Source organism: Myotis lucifugus, unplaced genomic scaffold (genome assembly GCF_000147115.1).
Source record: "Myotis lucifugus unplaced genomic scaffold, Myoluc2.0 scaffold_106, whole genome shotgun sequence".
NCBI lineage: Eukaryota > Metazoa > Chordata > Mammalia > Chiroptera > Vespertilionidae > Myotis > Myotis lucifugus.
Genome location: NW_005871154.1, coordinates 2,878,972 through 2,905,783, shown reverse-complemented (window position 1 = coordinate 2,905,783; position 26,812 = coordinate 2,878,972). Strand labels below are relative to the sequence as shown.

The 26,812-nt window shown below is 47.4% G+C and overlaps 1 protein-coding gene across 2 annotated transcripts in view; it reads right to left on the bottom strand.

Annotated features, from left to right (window-relative positions):
* Window positions 1-26,812, bottom strand: part of ME3 (malic enzyme 3) — a 169,681-nt gene that overhangs the window by 29,427 nt on the left and 113,442 nt on the right. For both annotated transcript variants that reach the window (XM_014459306.2, XM_023757370.1), the window contains exons 6-7: window positions 21,811-21,972; window positions 11,767-11,870 (exon numbers count right to left, since the gene is read on the bottom strand). In XM_014459306.2, the coding sequence (XP_014314792.1) occupies window positions 11,767-11,870; window positions 21,811-21,972 (266 nt within the window). The remainder of the gene's footprint in view (window positions 1-11,766; window positions 11,871-21,810; window positions 21,973-26,812) is intronic.

The following is a 26,812-nucleotide window of genomic DNA, read 5'->3' as shown; positions in this document are numbered from 1 at the left end:
GGTGACAGCCACTGGGGAATGTGGGACTGAAGGATGGGTGGATTCATTTTTGAGGTGGGAAGTGTGCATATGAGATAATGGAGCCCATATGGATCGAGATGAATAAGGATGGGGTGAGCCTAAGGAGATGGGAGGAGGTGGGAGCCAGAGTCCAGTTAGAACGTGAAGAAGACATGGTCCCTCTCGCTAGGACCTCCCAGGCTGGTGGAGGGAAGGAAGTGGAGCCCTCAGGCCCCAGCTCCACCACGGGCAAGTATGAGGGAGGGAGTCAGGCTGCTGGGGGCGGGGCTTGGAGACGATCCACAGGGATGACAGGGGAACTGTTCTGTAGGTGAGGAAACCGGAAACCATGGATTCGAGACAGTGGGAATATTGAGACCGAAAAAGATAACGTCAAGTGGAATGAAGTATAATCAGATCTTCAAAAAGTTGATGGACTGCTCTGTTTATTGGCCTGGGAAACAGCAGAGCCAACAGGTGGACGTCAGAAGGACACACCTTTCGGTGCCACATAAGGCAGAGATTTCAGACACTGGATGGGAAGGGGCTGCCAGGCCCTGGAAGTGATGCTGTGGTCCCTGAGGCTCCACTTGGCAAAGAAGTGGAGGCAGGGATTCCTGCAGGGGGTGGGGAGTGAGGGTGGACCCTTGAGGCCCTTCCTTCCCAGGCCCCTCACTGGAAGATTCCCCTGTGAGCACAGCTCCTGCAGCCAGACTGGCGGGCTCCTGTGACTGGCATTCTGGCCCAATGGGAAAACTCCTATCACATAATAAGATATTGACAGGAAGCAGCAACTTCTAAGCAAAAGTCCCAGAATAATGTGGCCATTCCTCAGTCACTGTTCTAACTCAATCCCCGGCCAGACAGAAACCACTTCAGGAACAATTTGGATTTCCTCCTCAATCTCCCTGTTTGTCTGAGTTCCTGGGCAAGCACGCAAATGGCGCCAGAAATCCCAGTGCTGGGAAGAGGATGGTGGCTGACATGCTGACCCCTGACCTCTCAAAGGCCAGAGGTCGGTGCTGAGTTTTTCCTCTAGGACACGGCAAACTCACTCCTCAACTTTGTGCTCATAAAGCCTGTGCATGTTTCCCAGCCACCAGCCCACCAGCTGATTTGAGAGCGTCAGCATTTGACATGTCACGAGGCCCCTGGTGTCTTCCATGAAGCTTCTCTGATTAGCTTGGTCCATTCTGATCTCTCTATTCAGCTGAACTACCCTAGGCATTTGCATCATACAGTCTGTCATACAGTCATGCCTCAACCTCCCCTCAGAGTCTAACCTGCCCCTCGCTCACAGAATGGGCTAAATCCCACCTTGAATGATGACAGTGAGTCTAGGGGTGGAAGACAATAAAGTCGGAAAACCCAGTCTGTGTTTGTGGGCTTTTGGGACCAAAGTGAGCCCAAGTCACGATGGAGAAGAAAGGGGAAGAGTGAGTCAGGTTGGGTGACAGACTAGATCAAAGCAGGCAGGAGGCATGTCTTGGAGGGCGGGGGTGTGTCTCACTCACCACGGGTGGCAGGACAACTGAAGAAGGAGCTTTACCAGTCCCCTTTCCTGCCCTCTGGGCAAATCAGCTTCAGACACCCACGTTAAAACACCAAGCAGACAGGCTGCCCTATGCCCAGGCCCTACCCTTGCCTGGCTCCCTAGATATTGAACATAGGAAAGCATGAATGAATGAATGAATGAATGAATGAATGAATGGCAGAGAATAGTCCCACCAGAGGAGTGCCTGGTGGTGCACATCCTGTAGGACTTTACGCCTTTGAGCTGCACTCTCTTTTCCAGAGGCCACAATGACCAAGCATCTTTGTTTCACAACCACTTGGGCCATTTCCTTTACCCTCAAGGATTCAAGCTATTACAGATGAGCCACTGTGGGGAGGACCGGGTGGAAGAGCAGGCAGCAGAGGGTCCATGGTAAACAACCTCAGGCTCTGGAGCCAGATGGGTTTCTGGTGAGTCCCAATCTTCCAATCTCTAGCTGGGTGATTTTGGACAATTTGCTTAATCTTTCTGAGCCTCAATGCTTGATCTCTGAGGGTTGCTGTGATAATTAAATGTAAAGCACCCAGCACGGAGTAGGGGCTCTATAAAAGTGAGTTGCTAGCTCTTTCCTGGGCAGATGACCATGACTTTTAAACCCAACCAAATGCCCCAGTCCCTTTGACCACCTTCCACCCTCACCAGCCTTGATCGACACCATAGGAAGAGCAGTTAACTAGTTGTGTGTTCAACCTACACAGACCCAGCAGTAAATCTTTGAGCATGTCTCTTTTTCCCCTGGTCGATTGTAAGCTCCTGGAGAACAAAGTCTGTTTCTGACTTATCCCTATGTTCAGCAAATATCTATCCACTGGATGAATGAATGGATGATGAATACAAGAAGAAATTGATAACTCGATGCTGCCTTGAACCATTTTCTGATTATTTCCTGTGTTCATATCACCATTTCAGGGAGAATCGAATTCTTTAGGACAGATCTTTTCTTTTTACTGGACACACTCTGGTTGTACAGAGAAAGCACAGGATAAATACAGATAAAGGTTCCATGAATTTTGTGAAGGAGAGCAAACAACTGGACAGGTTCCCTTAATTCCTCAGTGCTTTTCTCATCTGACGGTGGGGATAATTTTCTCTGTCTCAGTTTCCTTATGTCTAAAGTGAGGGAGTTGGAGCAAACGGACAGGTGTTTCTTGCTCAGGTATTTTAAAACTGAGATATCTGAGTCCTAGAGAGGACCAGGTGGGGAATGAGGTAAGATGCAGATTGACTGACAGAAGATATTCCTGAAATTCAAAAATACTGACCAGTGACCGTCTCTGCTGAGAAGGACTCAGAATGTGAACGCTCCCTTGAAATTTACAATCAAGGCTTAGAGTAAAATTTTGAAACTTTCCTTGTAGTCTGGATGCCATAGGTTGGGGGTTTTCCTTTGTTTATATCATTTTAAATGCAACAGAAGAAGCTTGGAGCCAAAGAGCCTCTCAGCTACACCCCCTCACCCTCCTGGGAGTGGGTTATACAGGGAGGGGTGGGCGTGTTGTAGTTTGTGGAGAGGTCTGCTGGGGGTGCCTCACTCTGGTGAATGGAGGGTCAAGGGGACCACTGACCTTGGTGATTAAGAAGGAAGAACCATGCCTGGCTGGTGTGGCTCAGTGGTTGAGCATTGACCTATGAACTGGGAGGTTATGGTTTGAATCCCCATCAGGGCACATGCCCAGGTTTCAGGCTCAAACCCCAGGAGTGGGCGTGCAAGAGGCAGCTGATCAATGATTCTCTCTCATCACTGATGTTTCTATCCCTCTTTCCCTCTCCCTTCCTCTCTGAAATCAATACAAATATATATTCTTTTAACAAGGAGGAACCAGGAGTGCCAGCCAACTGACCAAGATGCTGGCGACTTTTTCTACCACAAAAAAGAAATTATAATTATGTGACATGATAGAGGTGTTAGCTAATGTTATGGTGGTACTCATATGGCAATATGTTAATGTATCAAATTAACATGTGTATACTGTAAACTTACACAAAGTCATATATCTATTATATCTTAAAAATACAAAATAAAAAAGAAGATGCTTTCCTCACTGCCAGTAGCTAGAGTTTTAAAAATGGGAGTTGATGGCTGGTCCCTCCAGAGCCTCTTTTATGGAGAAGCAGGGTGGGGCACTGAGCCTGCCCTAGAACAAACTGGAGAGAGAAAACAGGAGTGTGCTGAGTAGAACAGTTTCCACAGACCTTCTCACTGATCTTCCTTGTATCAAGAAGGTGTCTAGAATATGTTGAACTTTGCTTTCACGTTAAAATAGCAGAAAGAGAGAGTATAGAGGGTGGTTTCTGGAGTTAGACCACCTGGGCTCACAGCTTGGCTCCATCATTTGCTACAGGTGTGACCTTGGACAAGTTCCCTAATCTCTCTGTACCTCAGTTTCCTCATCTGTAAAGTGTTCATTCATTCATTCATTCATTCATTCATTCATTGATTGTTTGTGGAGAATCCACATTGCACTAGGCATTTTTCTGGGTGCTTGAGATGAAACAGCAGTGAATAGTAGACAAAGATCCCTTTCTGGAACTTCTATTTTGTGAGATAGAACAATTATTGCATCTGCTTAATAGGATTATTGTGTTAAATGAGTCCATGTCTGTGAGTTGCTTTGTTGTCTGTAAGACCCCAGGTCAGCTCAGCACTCAATTCACCAGAGAGTGAAGGGTGAAATGCTTGCTTATTTTTTAATTACTATTTTTTAATGCAAGGCACAATTGTCTTTAGTAAAGAATGGCTGCTTAACTCATGATAAAAAAATCCATTATTTTTTTAATTACAAAAGAAATGCCTGCTCACCAACAATCATACATTATAGAAATGAATGGCTTGGCAAACAAAGCCCCCTGACAATCTCACGCCTCAACTGTAATCACTGTGAACAATCGGGTGTATTTCTTTCTTTACATAACTTATCTTGATGGAATCATTTGTTTTCAGGAATGTTTTTCTAGTTACCCAACTTTATTAAAAACCAATGTGGTTGCCCTAGCTGGTTTGGCTCAGTGGATAGAGCATCGGCTGTGGACTGAAGGGTCCCAGGTTTGATTCCGGCCAAGGGCACATGCCCGGGTTGTGGGCTCGATCCCCAGTAGGGGGCGTTCAGGAGGCAGCCGATCAATGATTCTCTCTCATCATTAATGTTTCTCTCTCTCTCCCTCTCCCTCCCTCTCTGAAGTCAATAAAGAAATATATATTTTTAAAAAAACCAATGTGGTTAAGGTTACTAAAATGAATGCCGAGTAAGATGAGACTGCGTATGCGTGTGTTTCAATGTGCAGGATACGGAGAAAGGGAGAAACAGAGGAAATGAGAGTGACTATACCAGGCCCTTGACTGTCCGGCATGGAGTGATCATGCTGGGATGTGGGGATTCCAGTCTTACCCAACCTCTCTTTCCCTCAAGTAATGCTGTTGCGTCAACAGCAGCTCAGAAGGCTCTTTCTTAGTGAAACATCTTGGTGTCCCAGTTCCTTTCTGGATAATCAGGAGCAGGAACGGAGGGTGTGCCGGGAACACCTGCAGGCGGGAATTCGGGAGGTTTTGGGTTTTCTGAGGGTGTCTTGCCCTCCCACTCCTGCACCCCCGCTGGGCCTCCATGCCCATGCCTCACTTCAGAAGTTTCCGTTGGTTCTTTTGAAAGTCTGCCTGACATTTTCTTTCCACAGTGTTGGGTACTTTCCTTATTACTTACTTCCTAGAAAAACATCTCTTTCACACATTGAAGTATAGCTGCTTTATAATCTTTCTCAGAGTATTTCTTTTTCTTGGGGTCCTAATTGTTCTATTGGCTGTGTATCTGCTTTTCCCACCGTGTGAACTGTTTCCGTGAATCATGACTTTATTTTCCTTGGAGCATTGTTTTTCCCCTCCAGGAATTGCACACAGCATGGGTGTGGGAGCGCCCCCACGGGGGAGTTATGCTTTTCCTTCTGCCCGGTTCTTCAGCCATCCCACTGGGAGGGGACAATAGTTCATACTCATTTCTTAACTTGGGATTTTTTGCACCAGGTGTGTATGGTAAATGTGGACCTTAAATTTACATGTGGTGAAGGTTTGGTTTTAGTTTTGTCCAAGAAACATTTCCCTCCACAAGTTCCTAGTCGTTTCCCTATGTTGGGGAGCAGAGCCTATTTCTTCTTCATGGGAGGGCAGCCGTTTGAAGCTCCATGATTTCTGCAAGAACCTCAATCCCAATGTCCTGCCTTGTAGAGGCCTCAACACTAGACCCCCTGCCAGAACCCTGATACAGAAAGCAAGTAAAAAACAATAAAATGTTCCTCAAGCAGTTTCAACCTTATATGGCAAATGGGAAAGACTTCATTTGTAGTCCTCCCGATGCACCTCTGTAAATGCCTGGCGCTCGCGGAAGCTTGGTTTACAACCCCTGGGTTAGATGGCTGGAGCCCTTTCTACTTTTGAGCTCTGATAATTAGGGCCAGTCTCCTAGCGTCTTCTGCATACTCCTTGCCTTTCCTGTGTTCTTGCTTTTCTCACGGTGTATCATCTGTATGGAATGTGTTTTTTTCTCCTGTTGCTTATTCAGATTCGAGCCTAAATTATGTGAGTACTCTGACTTGCAATTGTCCATAGCGCATGGTTAAGAAAACGGTGGGGAGCCGCAGTCTCTTCGTGCTCTACTCTCTTTCCCTAGCCAAACTCGCCATTGCCTTCCCCCTAAATATCATCTATGCTGACAAATCCCAACTATCTATTTCCATCCTAGAACTCGTCTTGAGCTCCTGACTTATGTAGAGACTCAGAGGCTATGAAAGCTTAGAGGTCAGTTCTCAGCTCCACTAGATACATAACAACATCTTGAAATGAAAAGCTTGGGGGCGGGACTGTTTATTTCTTCGTGGATTGCTGACTGTGCCTGGCACAGTGTCTTGTATACAACAGATGCTCAGCAATGTCCATACTGATTTTTTAAAATATTGTTTTAGAGAGAGGAAAGGAGAGAGGAAGAGAGATAGAAACATTGATGGGAGAGAAACCCGACTAGGAATTGAATCAGCAACCTCTTGCTGATTGAACAATGCTCAATCCACTGACCCACACCAGCTGGGCTCATTTTGATTTAAAAAAATTGACAGTAATATGTCTTTGTTATGGATTAAACAAGCTTTTGAAATAGCTATTTGTAATCTTTAAAACAATGCCCTGAAAATAAGTCTTAATTTCAGGGTTTTATTAGATTGCATTAAAGGAACAGCAGGATGGCTATACAATGTTCTCTCTCATTTAGTTCTTAAGTACTTGCAAGTTCTTAAGAAAGCCTTCACCACCAGATGATAAAATAAACATAACAAGCAATTTCTTAATAAGTAATCTTACAAATTACAGCACATTTAAAATAGCTTTAAATGTATTCTTCATAAGTAATTCAGCATATGTTTTTTTTTATCATGTTCACTTATGCTTAAGAATTAAAGCAATTATATTACTCTGATGGAAATATGGGAAATCTCTCCTTCATGCAAAATACAGGGATATATTGAAGTTGAAGGGAAAAAATCCTACTCTTCTCCCACATGATCACAGCACAGTAGAGATAATTTATCCAGAGGTAGAAAGATAAAGAGACTCAAAAAGAAGAAATTTTCCTGGAGTTAAAAAGCAGATGACTTAAAAAAGAAGTCAGTTTTTAAAAAACTATCATTTCCCTTCTTCTTTATCATTTTTATCTCAGCAGCTTAGCAATTTCTTCCTTTAGGGTTTGGGGTGCTAGAGAGAAAGGGGGTGGTTTCCTCTCTGGTCTACTGAAAGGCTGAAGCTGCTGCTGACATCAAATTTCAGTCCAACCCAGGCCCAGTATCAGACAGGCCTGAGCTCTAGGTGCACACCCAACAGACCATGCCCATCCATTCTACTGTAAGTAACAGAAATGAACAATGTCAGTGGGAACCATGGGGGGAAACTTGTCCCTCAGGTGCAGTGCTCCAGGTCCCACCACATGGCAAAGAAAGAGCAGGAAGAATGGGACAACTAGTCTTTGCCACAGAAACATCAAGCATTGTCTCAGCTGTGAGCAGGACACTCACAGTTACCCACTGCTGCGGTTCACAGCTTTACATGGAGACGCCCCTGCCCTGGTGGGTCCTCCCCAGTGGTCAAACTCCAGGATAGTAATTGAACCATACTGACTCTTTGTTGTTGTTGTTAATCCTCACCCAAAGATATTTCTTCCATTGTTTTTTTAGAGAGAGTGGAAAGGAGGGAGGGAGGGTGTGTGTGTGGGAGAGAGAGAAACATTGATGTGAGAGAGACACATAGATTGGTTGCCTCCTGCATATACCCCAACTGGTGCCAGGGATCAAACCTGCAACCCAGATATATGCCCTTGAGCAGGAATAGAAACTGAGATCCTTTGGTTCGAGGCCTGACACTCTAAACCAGTGGTTCTCAACCTTCTGGCCCTTTAAATACAGTTCCTCATGTTGTGACCCAATCATAAAATTATTGTCGTTGCTACTTCATAACTGTAATGCTGCTACTGTTATGAATCGTAATGTAAATATCTGATATGCAAGATGGTCTTAGGCAACCCCTGTGAAAGGGTCGTTCAACAGCCAAAGGGGCCGCGACCCACAGGTTGAGAACTGCTGCGAGTCTAAACACTCAGCCACACCAGCCAGGACCATACTGACTCTTTTTCAGCACCACCCCCCCCACCCCCCAAAAAAAATCTTATAACACATCCGCAAGAAGAGGAGCTTTTTATTAGTAGGATGTTTGGAAAGAGGCAAGGATGTTGAAGGTAGGAGTCAATGTTTCCTAAGGTTCTTTCTTAAAATACATTGTGTTTGGCTTTGGGGCTGCTGACTCACCCAAGGCCGGGCATTCCATCTTGGGGCTACTATATTCCCCAGAGTGCCTGGAGAGACCAGCTCCTTCCCCACCTACAGTATCCACAAACATCTGCGTTAGCTTATTAGAGACTCAAAACAACCCGCTGTCAAGGACACATTCTTCTTGGCTGACTCATGGCTCTCCCCAAGGGTTCACCCCTGGACTGCTTGTGTGTCTGTGAGACCATAAGCTGACTTTAATGATAATTTGAAGGGCCTCTTACATCCTAATTTATGTAACCTTCTCACACGAATAACAAGGCTTCCCTGTGGGGAATCATGGAATGACTAGTTACTCATTAGATAAGCAGTGATCCCTGGAAACAGGAAGCAGAAGAGAGGCTCTCACAGCCCATGCCATTCCCTTCTCTTGTCATCCACAGGAACTCAGCATTGTAGAAAGCAGTCTGGCCTCGGAGTCAGCAGACCCAGGTTCGATTTGCTGCTCTGCCAGATGCTGTGTGACCTGATACAGTTCCTTGGCCTCTCAGGGCCTTGGTTTCCTATTCTATAAAGTGGCAATAATAATACCTATCCTGCCAGCCAGGGATCTTAAGCAGTCCTAATAGAATGCTGGGGTGGGAAGGCATCTTAAAGAGTATCTGAAGCTTAAATTTCCTCTTATAAGAGCACTAGAAACAAGTCATGCAACTTATTCTTGAACTCTTTCTGGGACAGGGAACTCATTCTCACAGAAGGCCCAGTGCTTTGAGCTGAAAACTGCCTCCTTTGGCATTTTACCAATTGGTCTTTCTCCATGTGCGGATACAGAAACAAGTCCAGTCCTCTTCTGGAAGAACAGCTTTTAGATATCTGGAGGAAGTACCATGCTGTTGATATAGACAGAGCGGTCCCTAAGTCTTCTCCCACCAGGCTAAGCCTTTAACTTCCTTCACCATCAGGCTTGCTGTTCTCCAAAGACACTTTAGGGAATTTATGATCCTCAAAGTATCTTGTCCAGAACCAAATGTGGTATTCAGGATGGTCTGAAAGTGGGGGGGGGGATTAAGTGGATGTTCACCTACCTTGTTCTAGATGCTATGCCTCTATTGGTAGATGTAGCTGACCCTTAAATTAGCTGTTTGGTGGCCACATCTCATTAGCAGCACTTCCCCCATAATCACAGCTTCAAATACCCAATGCTCTGATTACTATATCCTTTCTTTCCAGCTCATTCCATCTAGTACCCTGCCGGGGCTGACCAGCAGGCCCTGAGCGACTGATGAATAATGACTCTGACATATGGTTCTGTGAAAGAGAGGCCTAAGGGACTGCCTGGCTAGAGAAACCAAACAGCCTCATTTACCTGTCTTCTTAGGTCTTTATTATAACAATTAGAGACCTAAGGGTCCCTAGCGGCTGCTTGCTGCCGGTCAGGTACTCCCTCCCTTCCCTAGGCTGGCCCCACCCCTGGTTGAACTTCTGGATGAACTCCCGGTGGGCGGGACAATTTGCATACTAGGCTTTTATTATATAGGATAGCTTGAACTAAAATTAACTATTAGATATTATCAGTAGGGTAAGCATTCTTGAGAAGACATATGCGACTGCAGTGTCCTTTAAGCAAGGATGTCTAAAGACTAAGCAAAAAGATTCCAGTAAACACCTGGGGACTCAGACTTGTTTGGAAAAGTCAAGGCAGGGGCAGTTGCCTTCAGCCAATTCCCCTGGAGGTTCAGACCTTTTGGAATTTCCTCCTTACAGGCTTTCCAACCAAGGCCCATGCTTCCCAACAGTACCCAGGTCAACAGTTCTTCGGCCTCACCAGGACTTCCCATCCATTGACCATAGTGCTGTCCCTGACCTTTCTCCTCCACCGTGTCCTCATGTCCCTTCTTACCCAGTCTAGACCTCACGACACATCGCTATAGTCACACCCTTGAATACACTCTTAATTTCTTTCTCTCTCTTTTTCTTTCTTGCATAGCAAAATCCCAGCACTGATTAAATCCTACTCTCTGTCTATTTCTACACAGCACCCAGACAGTTGAAACTGGCTAGAGAAAAACACAGAAATAGGTTAACTGGCCCCAGTTAACTTCATGAAGAGTAACCTCAAGGGGGCCCATGGAGCTGCCCAGTAATCATCCTCTAGTTCCCCAGTCTGGGCATTCCAGGTCATACCGCCTCCATCCTTAAGCCTCCACCACCTCCGTTCCCATCTTTACTCTCAGCAGATGATCTTGCCTTCACCCAATAGGGATTCCACAGGCTCTGGATCCCACTGCTCTGCCCTCCCTCTGTCCCGCGGATGGGCGTCTGTACTCCCAGCTAAGACTAAGCACTAGAACCTTGCCCTCTTGCTTCATAAGGAACTTTGCCCCCACATCCCATATTCTATTACTAACTTCCTTTTTTTCCTACAGGCCATTCCCATCCTATATAACGACAATATCATTTTCTCTCATTTTAGGAAACAAAATAAAAACACACACAAAACAACAAAATGTTGCTGTTCGGTAACCTGCCCAAGGTCACAAACCTAGAAGTGTGTGTGTGTGTGTGTGTGTGTGTGTGTGTGTGTGTCAGTCTTCCCACCCCAAAAGCCCACCCAAATGCAACTTCATGGGCTACAGACGATGGAGCAGCTCTCTCTCCAGCCAGTGCTTGGTTTGAATGGCTGAACTCGGCAAGAGACCACTTCGCCAAAGACATCCAGGCCAGCTGTGTCACGCCTGGGCACTCCAGGGTCAGCAAGCAAGGCTGCAGGTTTTCAAGTGAGAAGGGGACCTGCCGGGACTGCGGGGACCTGCTGAGCTGCTGAAACTCTATCTTGACTGACTTGCCTGTCAGACTAAGTGTGGGTGTGCAGGGCGCTGTTTCCAGAACTCCCTCCCAGCAGCACGCCAGCCTCGGCAGGGTGAGCTGGTAGCCATGATGGCAGACAGATGGGGCAGGAAAGAGTGGGTGGAAGCGCCAATATCGTGCACCCCCATGCAGAGATGACACCTCATAAATCTCACAGGCTTAGCCCATGGTGGCTTATTAATGCTGCCTGGTCCCCACTTGGAGGTAGAAAGTGACAATCACTCACAACATCCCTAATTATGCCGAGAACTCAGAACAACTCAGGCTAAGAAGGTTTTCCTCCTAAACACCAGATACTTAACTATCTCCAGATCATAGGCCTTCACCCATCACCCCTCTCCCGTCCCCTCTCTGCTCCCAAACCTTCTTCCAGACAATGAGCCCATCTGGTGTTGAGACTTCCAAGTACATGGGTCCAGTTGGACTTTTCAGACCACCTGGAAAAGCACACGTCTATCGCCTCTTTTTTGTGTATCTGCCAAAACCAGTGTTGACTTTAGTCATGTGTCTCCTGAGAGCCCGCGTTCAAAAGGGACAGATGAGCCACTTACTTGTCTGTCACGGCCTGCATGAACTCGTCCAGCAGCTCATCGTACTTCTCCCCACGCACACGCGGGTGCTTCAGGCCGATGTACAGGGGGTCTCTGAGCAGCTCCTGGAACAGACAGTATCCATATCCTCAAGTGTCCTGGTTTAGTGGGAAGGACCAGGGAGTGAGAGGGGAAGAGGAGGAGGAAGCCAGATGAGCCCCAGGTATCAGCTCCAAAAGGTCTGAAGGCTAAGCCCCTGACTGGGGGTGGACTCCCAGGTGGTCCCATTTCAGAAACCAAGGATACTTTGAACAGGCGAGCCTCTCCCTGACACAGTCTTCCCACCGCTGGCTGTGGTTTTGGGTGTATTTCAGAGCTTCTCAGCAGTGGTGCTGTTGACATTTTGCCTTGGATAATTCTTTGATGTGAGGGCTGAATGCATATTGCAGGATATTTAGCACTGGTCTCTGATCTCTAGCCACTATAAGTCAGTAGCACTCTCAGCTGTGACAATAAAAACGTGTCTGTAGACATTGCCAAATGTCTTTTTTGGGGGCAAAATGCCACTGGTTGAGAACTGCCATAGACAGCATCTGGATTGGAGTATTGGATCTGGTCCAAAGCCACTGATCTGGACTCAAATTAGAAAAACTTCCCTCCTTTCTTCCCTCCAAAGTCTTACTGAATACCTACCATGTGCCTGGTTGTATGCTAGGCCCTGAGATACAAGAATAGAATGATATAACCTGAAATTCTAGTTCAAGAAAGATGCCTACCTTAAAGCTAGCCTGTGTTAGGTGAATCCCGCCGCCCTCCCCTCCCCACTCCACCTCTTGTAGCTCTTTGTCAGAGCATTCACACACTGTTTGGACACCTTCTGTGTATGCACTGGTGTGATGACCATGCCCACTGGCTGACTTCCCACCTCTTCTATACTGCCCAGCCCCCCTCCATAGAATCAGTGGACTCACTTGTGTATGACATGGTTACTGAGCATCTGTTACTGACATTGGGCCTCACAGGGTTTGTAGATGAGTGAGGAATAGTTGCTGCCTTTAAGCTGCTCAGTCTCTGGCAGGTGGCTGATGAGTGAACTCACAAACTCTGCTACAGGGTAGAGCAACATTAATTTCTTTGGAAGAAAGTGTGGCCCATGGCAGCAAAGAGAAGGAGCAAAGTGATTCCCACTGGGAATGGAGGGTTGCATCATGGAGAAAACGGTTAGGCATTAGAAGATAGAGACAGATTTTGACAGGTGGTCTGGGCCCTCCAGGCTGAGAAGTCAGCACAGAGAAAGACTGGGGGCTGGAGCAGAAGGGGGAAAAAGTACCTGTGTGTTTAGGAAATAGGAAGTCATTCCATGAGCTAGTCTCCAGGAATCATCTATTTTTGTGTCTATCTCACAAAAATATCAGCTCATTGAGGACCAGGTTGAGTGTTATCTTCATCTCCATTTGAACTGCTGCTGCAGATTCAGAGGTAAGGGAGCCATGGGCTGTGCCCTCCAGGGGCTTGGAGTCAAGTCTCATGTTCACCCTGGCCAGCTGTGTGGCCTCAGGCAAACCACACCACCTCTCGGAGCCTTCCTCTCACCTGTCCAATGGGGACGAAATTGTGATGAGTGACTGTGGCACAGAGTGATTGTGATGAGTAAATGAAGCCATACATGTGAAAGAGCTTTGTGAATTACAACACACACTGGAAACTAATAGCAGTAGCTTTAACTGGCATAGTGCTTCCTATGTGCTGCATGATAGGAAATATTCTAAGTACTGACGCTCCCCTACAAGGTGTGGCCACGGAGATGTGCCCCTCAGAACTTTCCTGAGAGAACCTGCTGAGGGTGGGTAGTTGGTGGACAGCTTCCAGCTGCCACATTCTCTCCAGGCTGCTACCAGCCTGTGACTGAGCATGGTGGGTGCTAGGGTGGGCCAGTCCTGCACAGCTGGCACTCCTAATCTTTGCTCAGAAATTCCTATTGGCCTGAGACTTTCTCTCAGGGCTGGGTTGCAGACAGAGCTCTTCTTACTGTTTCCTTCCTTCTTTCTCTCCTTTCACCGATGCCATACCTGCATCATCGTCTAAGGCCCTGCCCACCTACCAACGACTTCTGCTTCCTCCTTTTCTTCTTTCTACACACCTTTGTCACCTATTTCCTGGAGGACCTGAATGAAAAAAATGGGGCCACAAGCCACAGAGAGGCGAAACAACCTGCCCAGACCTTGGGCTAGTAAGTGCAAAAGCCAGGATTCAAACTCAGCTGCCTGGCTCCAGAGTCCATGAGTGTAACCACCAAGCTCTTAGTCGCTCTTCTGCACATCAACCAGAATTGACTTATTTTTTGTTAAAGACCCCACTCTAGGTCCATACTGTCTTGATGATGCTATGGGAGGGTGGTTGGGCAAAGGTGCAGGGGACAGGAAAGAACAGGAATGCCTGCCTTCCCAGCCCCTCACCCCCAATCGCGAGTCCATAGAATCTTGAGGTGGTTTTAATGCCTTTTCCAAGGCACCAAGGTCTAACTTAGAAAGAGGGTGGGTCCTTACCTTTTCTTAACGTCCTCACCCGCCCTGGATGACACATCTTTGAGATTGTTTAGGATTCTGCCCTGGCAGGGGTGTGTGTGTGTGTGTGTGTGTGTGTGTGTGTGTGTGTGACTAAAGGATGATAGTGGCATATATATGGTGCCTACCATTGCACATGTCACTTTCAAAGTGACCATGTAAAAGCCACTGAAGGCAGCAAACAATCAGGTAAGAGTGCACAATAAAGTAAATGATGGTATAACTACTTGATGGACAGCTAGGCATTCATTAAAATGGGTGGTTTTTAAAAAATATTTTTATTTTTATTGATTTCAGAGAGGAAGGGAGAGGGAGAGAGAGAGAGATAGAAACATCAGTGATGAGAGAGGATCATTGATCGGTTGCCTCCTGCATGCCCCCTACAGAAGATCGAGCCCGAAACCCAGGCATGTGCCCTTGACTGGAATCGAACCTGGGACCCTTCAGTCCGCAGGCCGATGCTCTATCCACTGAACCAAACCAGCTAGAGCAAAATGGGTGGTTTTTAAGACTATGCAGCCGCCTGGACAAATGCAGGTGAGATTATTTAAAGTGAAAAAAGCAGGATACAGAATTGCTATCCTAATATCAATCGTTTGAAACACACACATATAGCCTGGAAGGGCATACAAAAATACTGATAAAAATAGTAAAACTCTTGGCATTTGCAGAAAATATTCACTTTTTAGTTCTTATAGAGATGAAAGGGTCCATGTTAAGTTACACTTTGTAATGTTGCCAAGCCACAGATGTGACTGGTGGTGGGTCAGGCAGCAGAGTGAATTTCTTAGTGCTGCATATGCGGTTTCTGGGGTGAGCCAAATTCTCTAGTGGTACTGAAGAATTTTAGGAGTTTCCAAACATTTCTCAGCATATCTGCATTTAACATGAAAGGCCAATCATAATGAGGTACCATTGAGCTATAAGGGTGACAATACAAAGCTTTAAAAGGTCCTTATATTTAATTTTATAATAAGACGTTTTATGCCTGAAATGCTTCAAAGGTTAGCATACAAAAATATTGTAAAGAAAGTTTCTATATGGAGATGACATTAAAAATAGCTTCTTATATTCGTACAGAACTTTCAAGTAATCTCACTCCTTTGGAATCAAAAGTCATTTGATCCTTTGGTCTTACACATTCTCATCCCCGTTTGACAGATGAGGAAGGTGGAGCTCCAGGGCTTGAATACATTGCCCAAGCTGACACAGCCGGAAAGTCGTTGAGCTGAAACCGAGCCTTGCTTTGCCTGGGTCTCGTGACAGTGCCCTTTCGGCCCCATCATGTGATGGCGTGGTGACCGGGGAGCCTGAGGTGGCTCCTCCCCTTCTGCCTGGTCCCCCTGAAAGAGTTCAGCAGTGGCTGGGAAGGCCCAGGCTGTCACCCCGCAGACCAGGCTGGGGAGCATGGGAGCCAGAATGGACACAGTCCGTGTTCACATCTCCGCCAGCTGGGTCTCCTTTGGCAGGAGGAGTGGAGCTCCCTCAGCTGTCTCAGCACCACATGGAACAAGAAGTCCACGTTCTGCCCTGCGTTCCACTGAGCAATGTGTCTCTAAGAATGACTGCCCGCAAGGGGCTGGACCCTCTCTCCTTGCAGTCCTCCTCCATTCTGGACTTCCTCACATAATTGTTAAGAAGTTTCTAGCAGGCAGTATTGCCAGATGAAATACAGGAGGGCCAGTTAGATTTGAACTTCAGATGGACAATAATTTTTTAGTATAAATTTGCCCCAAGTACTGCATGGAATGTACTTATGCTAACAAATGTTAGCTATTTACCTAACATTTAAATTCAACTGCTGTTCTATATTTCTCTTTGCTAAATCCAGTAACCCTATCAAGAGAGGCAGAAGGAATCTTAAAGTTGGCAGGCAGGGCACTGCAGCAGAGAGGGCACTGCTGGGTCTGCTGGCCCTGGTCAGGATGGCCCCATGAGCACCCTCAGTGTGGCCCCCATGAGCACCCTCAGTATGGCCCCCATGAGCACCCTCAATATGGCCTGGCTTTAGAATCAGAAGGGGCTCTGGGCTTTGGAATAGGTGGGGTATGAATTTAGGCTCTGTCACTTAACTAGCTCTGTGACTTTGGACAAGGTATTTAACTTCACCCTGGTTCATTTTTCTTCAGTGAAATCAGGGTAATAATGATCCTATTGCATAACGCAAGCTCTTTGAGGGAAAGGTCCTGTATTCATCTGCGTCTCCTCGGTGATTTTGCACATAGCAGGCCCTTGAAAGGTGCTCACTGATTGAGTAGCATGAATTCTAGAACTGGACTAAGGAGATGCTGGATTAAGGGCTACGAAGGTCTTAGAAATCACTTGGTTCAGCTTCCTGTAAATGAGTTTTTAAGGCCCGAAAAGGTTAAGTGAACTGCCCAAGGTCACAAAGCAAATTAGGTGGGATCAGCAGGGTGGAAAGGACAGCTTCCAGATCAGGGGTCTTCCCAGGAGGGACTAACTAACTCAAGCCTGGCTACTTCCCCTTAATAGGTAGTTACCAAGGTTCGGAACTAAATAAATCTATAACTTTAGGCTAAGGCCTTTATCCTAAGCAGGCGAGCCAGAACTTCCTCCTCTGCCATGGGAGTTGAAGGTGCCCTCTGTGGCTGTCTGCCCAGTTCTGACTCCTAAGGGTTTTCTTGCAGTTGAAATGCAATGAAAACAGAATGGCTTCCCCCTCCTCACTGCCATGCACTAGATTGAAGCTGGAAAAGAGATGAACCTCTGGTCTGGGAAAATCTTCATCTTGCACAGCGACAGGGACACAGTGTTACTCAGAGGGCATCTGGGGGCCTGGGGAGGCCGTGGCATTGGGTTCCCACTGGGGACACAGTTCATTGTCTCCCCTCCCTCCCACCCCGCTTGGGGAGGCAGTCATGCCCACCACACATTTCTCTGGAAGCTCATTAAGCCCAAGGGTGAGCTGTACAGATCCTGGGAAGGGCCCCTCCTTGGTCACAGGTGTGCAGACAGTGATCGCCTCCACTGGCACCTCATGGTGATTGCTGATGATTTATTAGCTGCAAAAGGAGCATCTCGAGAGGCGGGGGTTTGGTGATCCCCGCTATTCAGTAACACCTAAGGCACCGTTTACCAGGCTCTGTTGATAATCTGTTTCCATGTGTGTTTCCCCACAAGCCAACAGGCCTGCTCCCCCTTCCCACCCTCCCCTCCCCCCAACAGTCAGTTCCACAGAGATTCACACAGCATCTCGTTGGGAGGTGGATCCATCAAAATTCAAGACTTCTGCCAGGAGAAGTCCTCTAGGGCTCAGGGGCCATTTTAAAGTCACCCCCCCTCCAGATTGCCCCATAGAACCCTGAGCTCAAAGCGGGATGAGCACTGGGGGCTTGGACTCAAATACGGTGGAAGCCATTTCTGCTCTGGGACCTCTTTTCCCGTATGAAATGATGGGGTTAATTAGAAGTATGTCAGGTCTCTTCTAACACGGACAGTCTGTGGCCCTGCTGTGTGTGGTTGAAGCAAAATGCACACCCCAGTCTGCACACAGCCATGCCGGAGAGCCGAGAGCAGGTGCACCGCCTGACTGGGGCTCCCTCCCCCCACCCGGTTGGACGGTAGTCACATGTCCCTTCTCACTGCCTCACATATTTGTTTTTCCAAACCTTCTGGATGTGTCAGGTAAAAGTGACTCAGAGTTTCAGGGCTGCGGACCCAGATGTTTTCCTTCAACAGGAAGCCTGGGGGAGAGCTCCTGTGGCCCCAGGAGGTTTTACAGAGACATACACACAGATGGTCCAGTTGTTCCGACACTACACACCGTCACACAGCGCCCTCCCCGCACTGACATACTGCTCCGGCTTGCTCTGCGGGAGGGATGTGCCCTAAGACTTCTGGGTGGGAAAATCTTGCAAATTGATTCATTTCCCAAATAAGAACTGTAGTGTGAGAGATCACACAATACATCCATTTGAAAAGAGATAAGTCACCATCTTCCCAATGGTGGTCACTTGGTGATTCTGGATTTTTGTGTCCTGAGTTTATCGAAGAAGGTTTGATGGGGGTTCACCTTTTTTTGGAGGGGGGGAGACCATGGGAATAGCATGAATCATCCTGACTTGATCCTGAGGGTCTATGGACCCCCTACTATGTGAAATACCTACCCTCCCAATCTTCTCTTCCTAGCCTGTAACCTGGCTTCTCTGAGCAGCATGCCATGGCAGTCAAGGCTGCTCTGCAGCCAGAGACCCGGGTTCAAATCCCAGCTCTGACACTAGGAGCTGTGAGACCTGGGGTGAGTAGTTAACAGGTTTGTCTCAGTTTTCTCACCTGTAAAACAGGGAGAACCATATCTCCTATAGCTGTTGTAAAAATTAAAAGAGATGAAGATACATAATCCCTAGAACTGTGCCTGGCGCACCACAGGTGCTGGTGTTGGTCCCCGTGGCCTGGGTGGGAACAGCTCTTTCTCACTAGGTGTTGCAAGGGTGGGTCAGGCTGTGCTCCTCCTCTCAGCTGGGGAACACTCTGGTTCCTTCCGACAGGAGGGAGCAGGCCTGGGGGAGCTCTCTCCCTTCCACAACCAGGAAGAGAGGTGATTCAGAGGCCTGAAGCTGCAGGGGGGGGAAGCAGACACTTTGAGCAGATGTGGCACATTAGCTATGAAAATGATCAATTAGGTGTCAATGTTGAAACACTGACAAGGAGGTATTCCACCCACGCCTGGCTCTCATCCGTCTCCCTCATGCCCAGCAGACTGCCTGACACTGACTAAACACTCAATAAATACATTTAATAGATAAATAAATGTCAAAGTCAATAAATAAATTTAACTTGTTCAATAAAGAGAAGGTATTCCCAGAATAATCTTCATTGAAAAATCTAGGACAAAGTCATGGGCACATTATGATTACAACCAGGTAATAACTACATCTGTGTACAGTATATGCATAGACAAAGATTAGATGGAGCGTTGTGGGAGAAATGCCATTTCCCTTTTCTTTTTTTTTAAAAATAAAGATTTTAAAGCAACTTTAGTAATAAAAACTCTAAAAATCAAAAAATGACCTTTAGTTATAAAGCAACAGAAACCCAGGCAGGTGGTGTGGTGTGGACAAGGATCCCAGCCTGGCTGCTTTTAGCCGAGCTTCCCTGGGCCTCAATTTCCCCTACTGTGTAAAAAGAGGGCAATAATGGATGTTCTACTCACAGGGTTATTGTCAGGCTTAAGCGGGGTGGTCTGTGCACATGGCATGGCCACGGTTACTCATGGGGTCCTGCTATCTTTTCTGCTGAGTTTGTTACAGGTTGGGGCCCGCTCTAAACTTCAGCACATCATTGCTGGGAGCTGGACCTTCAACGCTAAAAGATTTTTTTAAAATATGTTTTTACTGATTTGAGAGAGAGAGAAAGGGAGAGGGATAGAGAAATAGAAACATCAATGAGAGAGAACCATCGGCTGCCTTCTGCATGCTCCCTCCTGGGGGTAGAACCTGCAACCCGGGCCTGTGCTTTGACCTGGAATCAAACCAGTGACCTTTTGGTTCATGGGTCGACGCTCAAGCATTGAGCCAAACCGGCTGGGTAACAACAAAGGAGCTTAATGCATCTGCTAGAGGCCACCAATACACTTCTGGGGGATGCAATGGTCCCTTTTTTTTTTTTTTGCTGAGAGCTAGCTTTTAGGAGACAGAGAGTGAAGGTCTATATTAAACCCAGCTGAAGCACAGCAGGAGGTGTCAGATTCGAATAGTCACTGAAACAAAGTGTGTTACATGCATGCATGGTTTCACACATGTTCCTTGTGGCTGAGGGACAATTTCAGTAAAACCCAGGCATCTGGCTCCGGGGAGGGAACCACAGTGCAGAGCCAACCTTGAAGGCTGTTGTTGACGAGCAACTCTAAATCTTGTGCCACCACCCGCCTCCTGTCTCCTAGGCTGGTGGGGAGGCATATGGAGAAGAGCTTTAGGGGTGGAAGAACACACAGAAACCTCCTGTTCCTGTTCCTTCTTGTACCAGAAGGGGAATCGAGTCTAGATTGGAACAGGGACTCACCCGGCTGCCAGGGGTACTGAGCCCAGCATCCCTGCCTCCAAGTTCAGTACTTCTCCCCCTCCCCTCGTCCTGCCTCCCGCTTCCATGATTTCCCAGCTCTGAAGCAACGTCTGCCCCTGTCCACTCATGGGTGGTATCTGTGGATGAAGCCTGAATAAGCATCATTCCTCATGAGCTACAGCGTGCATTCTGTTCAGAAGCAGGGACGTGTAGTGTCCAGGGAGGAGGAGGCCATGCAAAGTCAAGGCAAGTTTTCTTGAGAGAGGTCATCGCAGAATGCATATAAATAAACCTATTTGACAGTATGAGTCAAGAATCTAAAAAGTGACCATTCCCTTTGCTTCAATATTTCCATTTCCAGGAATTTGTCTTTAGGAGAAACTCAGAGATGGAAACAGACTGAGCTGCAAAAATGGGTATCGGAGCACAATTACATCAGCAAGAAGATCAGAAACCACCTAAGCATCCCACAGTGGAGGGTTTCCTATGCAAATTATGGGATAGCTGGCAGCTCTGCCAATGACCTTGTGGAAGAATGGCTAATGACCTCGGAGAAAGCTGATGAATGACATTACATTTTAAAAAGCAGGATATAGATCTGTCTGTGCGACAAAATCCCAATTTTGCTTTTATAAATGTCTTGAGGAGACAAGGTTAGAAGGAAATGACCAAACTGTAAGCAATGATTGGTGTTGGTTGTGTGACTGATATTTTATTTTAATACTTCTTTGGGTTTTCTCAATTTAAAAAATATGAACATGCCCTCATTTTAAACTCAGAGAGAAATGTCCTTAGGAAGGAATTCTTGGATATTTCTTCATGTTCACTGACAGAGACACAGAGCTGAGACCACAGGCATGCACAAAGCCCATATCCCAGGGTGGTGGTACTCCCAGGGTGGTGGTACTCCCGGGCTGGTGGTATTCCCAGCTGCTTAAATCCTAAACCACCTGGGACCCAGTAGGTGGATCTCACCCACAGCCTGGGTCAGTTTCTCCCCCTGGGTTTACAGGACCCTTAGTTATCTGGTCCAGGCCTTGGCCCTGAAGTGTTGAGTTTAACCCTTTCACTGAGGAAGCTCGCCTATGAAATACTGAAAACACCCAGCCTGCAGCCACTTCCATCAGTGGCCTCTTCACGAATGGACCAGAGAGAAGCCTGAGGGTGTGGAGGCTGCCTGGGATCATGGAGAAAGGAAGCAGGGGAAGCCCAAACAGGGGTCATCATGGAGTGTCTCAGGAGGCAGAGGAGCAGGAAGACCCAGCAGTGGCTGAGGGAAGAAGGGCTGGGAGGGTGGGGCGGGCAAGCAGGGAGGAGGACGGTTTCCACCCCACAGCTGTGTAGAGACAGAGCCCTGGCAAAGGGGACCCAGCAAAGAAATGGCCTGATGCTTTGTAGATACAACTGCCCCACGAAGGTGCTCCCCACCCCATCCCAGCTGCCACCTTCCGGCCCCCGATCTGCCCATGTAGCATGTTACCTCGTTGTTGGTGCCGACGTCCAGCAGGACAGGGAGGCACTGCTGTGGGTTGACCCCTCCGCATGCTGTGTACAGGGCCAGCTTGCCCACAGGGATGCCCATGCCGTAGCAGCCTAGGTCTCCTAAGCCCAGGATGCGCTCCCCATCAGTCACCACCACGGCCTGAGAAACAAAGCAGGACACCATCAATCACCGGCAGGGCCTCCTGTGACCAAGTGCTGGTCTTGACAGCTCTGGCATGTCAGACTGACAGCTGATGCCCGTTGCCTCTGCTGGGGATGAAACAGCTTGTCTGGGATGAGGCCAAAGCTCCCTTCAGCTGCAGGTGGCAGGCTGGTGAGGAACCCCACTGAGAAGATGACAGAAAGACACCTGTCTTGCATTCAGAGGTTGGGGTGGGGGCTGCAGAAACAGCTGGAGGGAAAACACATCTAGTCACTCTCTCCCTCAAAGAAACCAGGCAGACAGGCTCAGCTTGAGATTTGAGGGGCAGGGAGGGAAGGACATGAGCAAAGGAGATAATGAAAAACAAGTGTTCATGCTGCTGCTACAACCCTAGGGCAGTGGTCGGCAAACTCATTAGTCAACAGAGCCAAATATCAACAGTACAACGATTGAAATTTCTTTTGAGAGCCAAATTTTTTAAACTTAAACTATATAGGTAGGTACATTGTTATTAACTTAATTAGGGTACTCCTGAGGTTTAGGAAAAGCCACACTCAAGGGGCCAAAGAGCCGCATGTGGCTCGTGAGCTGCAGTTTGCTGACCACGGCCCTAGGGTTTAGAGACCCTGCTCTTGGCCCTGCTCTGGAGTGCGATAAATCCAGTGTGCAAAGGACAGAGCTCCCGTGACATCTGCTGGGGTCACTATTTCACAGGAAACCAGGATGGTTCTCAAGCTGTACTGGGATTTGCCTTTGTGTTTAGGCAAATAATCACTGAAGGGATACCAGGTCGTAGACATAGTGCTAGTTCAAGGCCTACCTACTGTGAATGAACAGATGCTGATGAAGCAGAGGATGGAAATCATTATATTATGATGATGGATATTTATTTATTCGTCCCTTTAATACATATTTATGAAGCACCTACTTTGCATAAGACACTGTGCCAGATCCTGGGGGAAGGAGCTTTAGTTGTTCATCTGTGAAAACAAGTATGCAGGAGCCCAGCCCTGAAGAACTAAGGGGCCCAAAGAGAGATGGAACATGTACATTTAAAATTATGACTCTGGGAGGAAAGTGTGAGCACAGCAGAACAGGACAAAGGCAGCAGAGATGAGGGGACACATGTACCAGACACTGAACAGGTGGAGATTGTCCATCAAGGGTGTGGTTGGGAGAAAGGCATTTGATATAAAAAGAAATTAAGATCCAGGGTAGAAGTGGGGGGGATGTAGGCTGTGTGTGTAGGGGGGCAGGGCATGAAAAGAAAGAATGGAAAGTCAGGCAAGAATCAAACAGTGCAGGACCTTGAATGTCAGGCCAAGGAGAGCCCTTCCAAGTGACAATGAAGTTGTTTATAAGTCATCCCAACCTCCTCACCGTCACTGGTTCCCTCCTTCTCTAAATGAGTTAAGTTTAGGGGCTACCCATCCTTTCATTGGAACTGGTTTTGGGCCAGACATAGGACCAGCTCTGAGCTATGGGTATCCTGGCTGGCACCAAGCATGATACTCATAGGCACCACCCTATCTAATAAAGACAGAATATGCAAATTGACCACCACACCATCACAAAGATGGCAGTGCCCATAGCCACAAGATGGTGGCGCCCAGTCCCCTCAGCCCCACCAGAGTCCCTGAGTCCTTTTAGCCCCACTGGGGGTGGCAGGCCTGCAGTGTGGCCATACCCACCTGAGGGCAGGTCCAGCCGCTCCTCGCACCTACCACCAGAGTCCCACAGTCCTTTCAGCCCAGCCGGAGGGGCGGGGGGGGGGGCGTGCGGCAGGTGCATGATGTGGCCAGACCTGCCCTCAGCCCCCCAACTGCCCAAGGCTGGCCCGAGGTGCAGGCAAGCCTTGGAAGTCAGCTGCCCAGCCAACGCCTAAGGCACGGGCAAGCCTCAGATGGTGGCTGCCCAGCCTCCCAGGGCCGCCCGAGGCTCAGGTAACCAGGCTGGCTGAGGCTTGTGCTGCCAGCAGTGGCAGCAGCAGAGGCGTGATGGGGACATTGCCTTCCCCTGATGGCCCGGTAGCCTCCCACCCCTGAGGGCCCCTGGACTGTGAGCAGGCTGGGCTGAGGGATGCTCCCTTCAGTGCATGAATTTTCATGCACCGGGCCTCTAGTAGGTACAATGAAAGTACAATGCTGGGCACTGGGGATAAAAAGATGAAGACCCATCGTTGTCCTGTAAGAACTTATGATCCATATCCAAAGGGTCCATGGCATCTCCTCACTTATTTTCTCTATGTCTCCAGGGGTGAGCACAGACAAGGGCTGTGCTACCTTTTTGTAGAAATTGCTGTAGAGATTAAAAAACACTCTTCCACTTCTGAAAAGGGGTCTCTGGAGAGTGAAACAGACCCACAAAGATGACCATCCCACTTAGATTGGTCTGCTGCCTCTATGAAAAGTGCTCACAACCCACAACTCACCTGACCCTCCCATGGCCCTCACTGGTAAGCAGGTCTGAGACTGTTATCTTCATTTCACAGGTGAGCAAACGGAAGCTCATAGACCTTCATATTCTATACAAGGCACTGGACGTGGTGTTTCCACATTAGTTATCTCAGAAAGATTAGATGACTTACCAAGGGCACCCTGCTTATATAGGTGGCAGGCTGTGATTTTAATCAGGCTTTGGGTTTCTGGCTCAGGGCTCCTTCTACCATCCCATTCAACTGGGTTAAGCACCTGTGCTCTTGGCAAAGCTCTGCCCTGCCTCAGGGCCACCCTCTCCACAGTCTCCCTCTGACCTCCCCCTGGCAACTCTCTCTGGTGGAACCTGTGCTCTCATGCTGCCCCAGGGTGCCCAAACTCTGGTTAATTCTCTACCATCTCTTCTAATCAAAGCTTCCTTACTCTGGTTCCCATTCCCTTAGAATTTCTCTCTGCTGAGGGCCAGTGAGTGACATGGAGTTAAATCAACTACTACTCCATGGTGTTATCTCTAGAACTCTGGGTCCTTTCAAGATGGTACCAGAGATGCCATGATGCCCTCCTAGTATGGAATGTCCCAGGACACTTGACTGCATCCCTGCTCCTCAGAGGGAGTGGCTCACCTCGATCTGTCATCTATCTCAATCCTATCATACTAATGGTTAGGTTATTGCAACAGCTTCACAACCAGAGTCATCTTTCTGCCAATCTCTCCTGCCAACTAATGCCAAATTCACTGTCTCAGAAGCCCATTTTCCTTATGCCATTCCAAAGCTCAAAGACCTCTAGTGACTTCTAACTGTCCATAAAATAGTGTTCGAAATGCTTAACTCTTTAATGACTTAAATCCAATATACCCTCTGAAACGTATCTCCTGCTACTCATCCTTACACAATTGCCTACTCCAGCCAAACTGGCCTTCTCACTCACTGCTAGACACACTATGAATTCACCAATAATCTCTGACTTCTCAGTCTCTAAATTCCCCTGTCCTAGAAGGCCCTTCTCCTTCCCCAGCCGTGCAAATCCTGCCCATTGCAATTGAATGTGCTTTCTCCCAGCACTTGTTATATCTACCCCATCCCTGGCCTCTTAACTCTTCCTGCCTGCCTGCCTTCCACAAATATTTATTAAGTACCTACTGCTTGCCAAGCCCCACATTTACTATTTAAACATTCAATGGTGATAGCATTTGGGTTCTTATTTAATAATTTTAAAAATGCAGATTTTATCTCACCACATAGCCTAAAGATGAATGGCCAGGAATTTTGGAATCTGATAACTATTATTTGAATTTAGGCCCTTTGATGAGTTGCCACATGTAATCTTGGGTCAACAGGTAACTTTTATGAGTTTCAATTTTGCATAAAATGGGAGTAATAACAATACCCAACTCATCAGGTTGTTATAAAGATGAAATGAAATAATATATTTTATTTTAACCCGGTGCCTTGTATAAAGCAAGTTATCAGTAAATGGTGCTGCTCTTAGAATTATAATAATGATTATTGGGGCAAAGATTATATACTAGAATTCTAAATTGTTTAATCTCTCTCTAGTTTAGTATTACTACAGAAAAAACATGCAATATCTGTGAAATGAGTAAATGAAAGAGAAATGAGAGGGAGAGCTTGTCAAATGCAGCTTTGCCTAAGTCTGGCCATGTGAAGCTCAACAGCATTCTAACCTTGACTCTGCACCCATTCCAGTGGTTTCTACTTGTCATCTCTAAGCAAACAGTCTTCTGGACACTGACACTGGGATGTCCAATAGTCTCCCACACTCCCCAAATCCTTAATCAAAGGAATTCGCTTTCCCTTTTATGTCTTTAAAACCTTTTACTTCTGCTGTCCTCACCCCATCTGTTACCCCCTATCTCCCAGGCTCAAAACGGCTCAGTCTGCTCTGACTCCTCTCTGTCATTAGTTAACCACCGCTAATTGGTCACCAACTTCTGCTGCTTTGACCTGCTCTATACTTTTCTCATCTGGTCCATGATCTTCATCCACACTGCTCCTGCCTTGGGTCAGTCCATCCATCCCTCACCTCACTTGTGATCTCCAGACTGGTCTCAATATTTTTAGAGTCTCCCTGTTCCCTTTCATTCCATCTTTCCAAAGCACAGCCAGGTTTGTCACTTTCTTGCCCCCAAACCTCCAGTGGCTCCTGATGCCTATAAAATACAACTCACGGTCGGAAAATGGCGGAGGCTTAGACGGACGTGTTGGTGCTTTGTCCCGGACCAGATGGGGGTGAGCAGCTGAAACGGGTAACAATCAGCCCGATCAAGCTGGGGAGGTTCAGCTGAGAGACAGTCTGCAGCCAGGAAAGACAGAAAACTCCTAAAAAATGCAGATGGTTGGAGATTGAGGCTGAAACCTCCCTCTGGGCGCCAGCGCAGC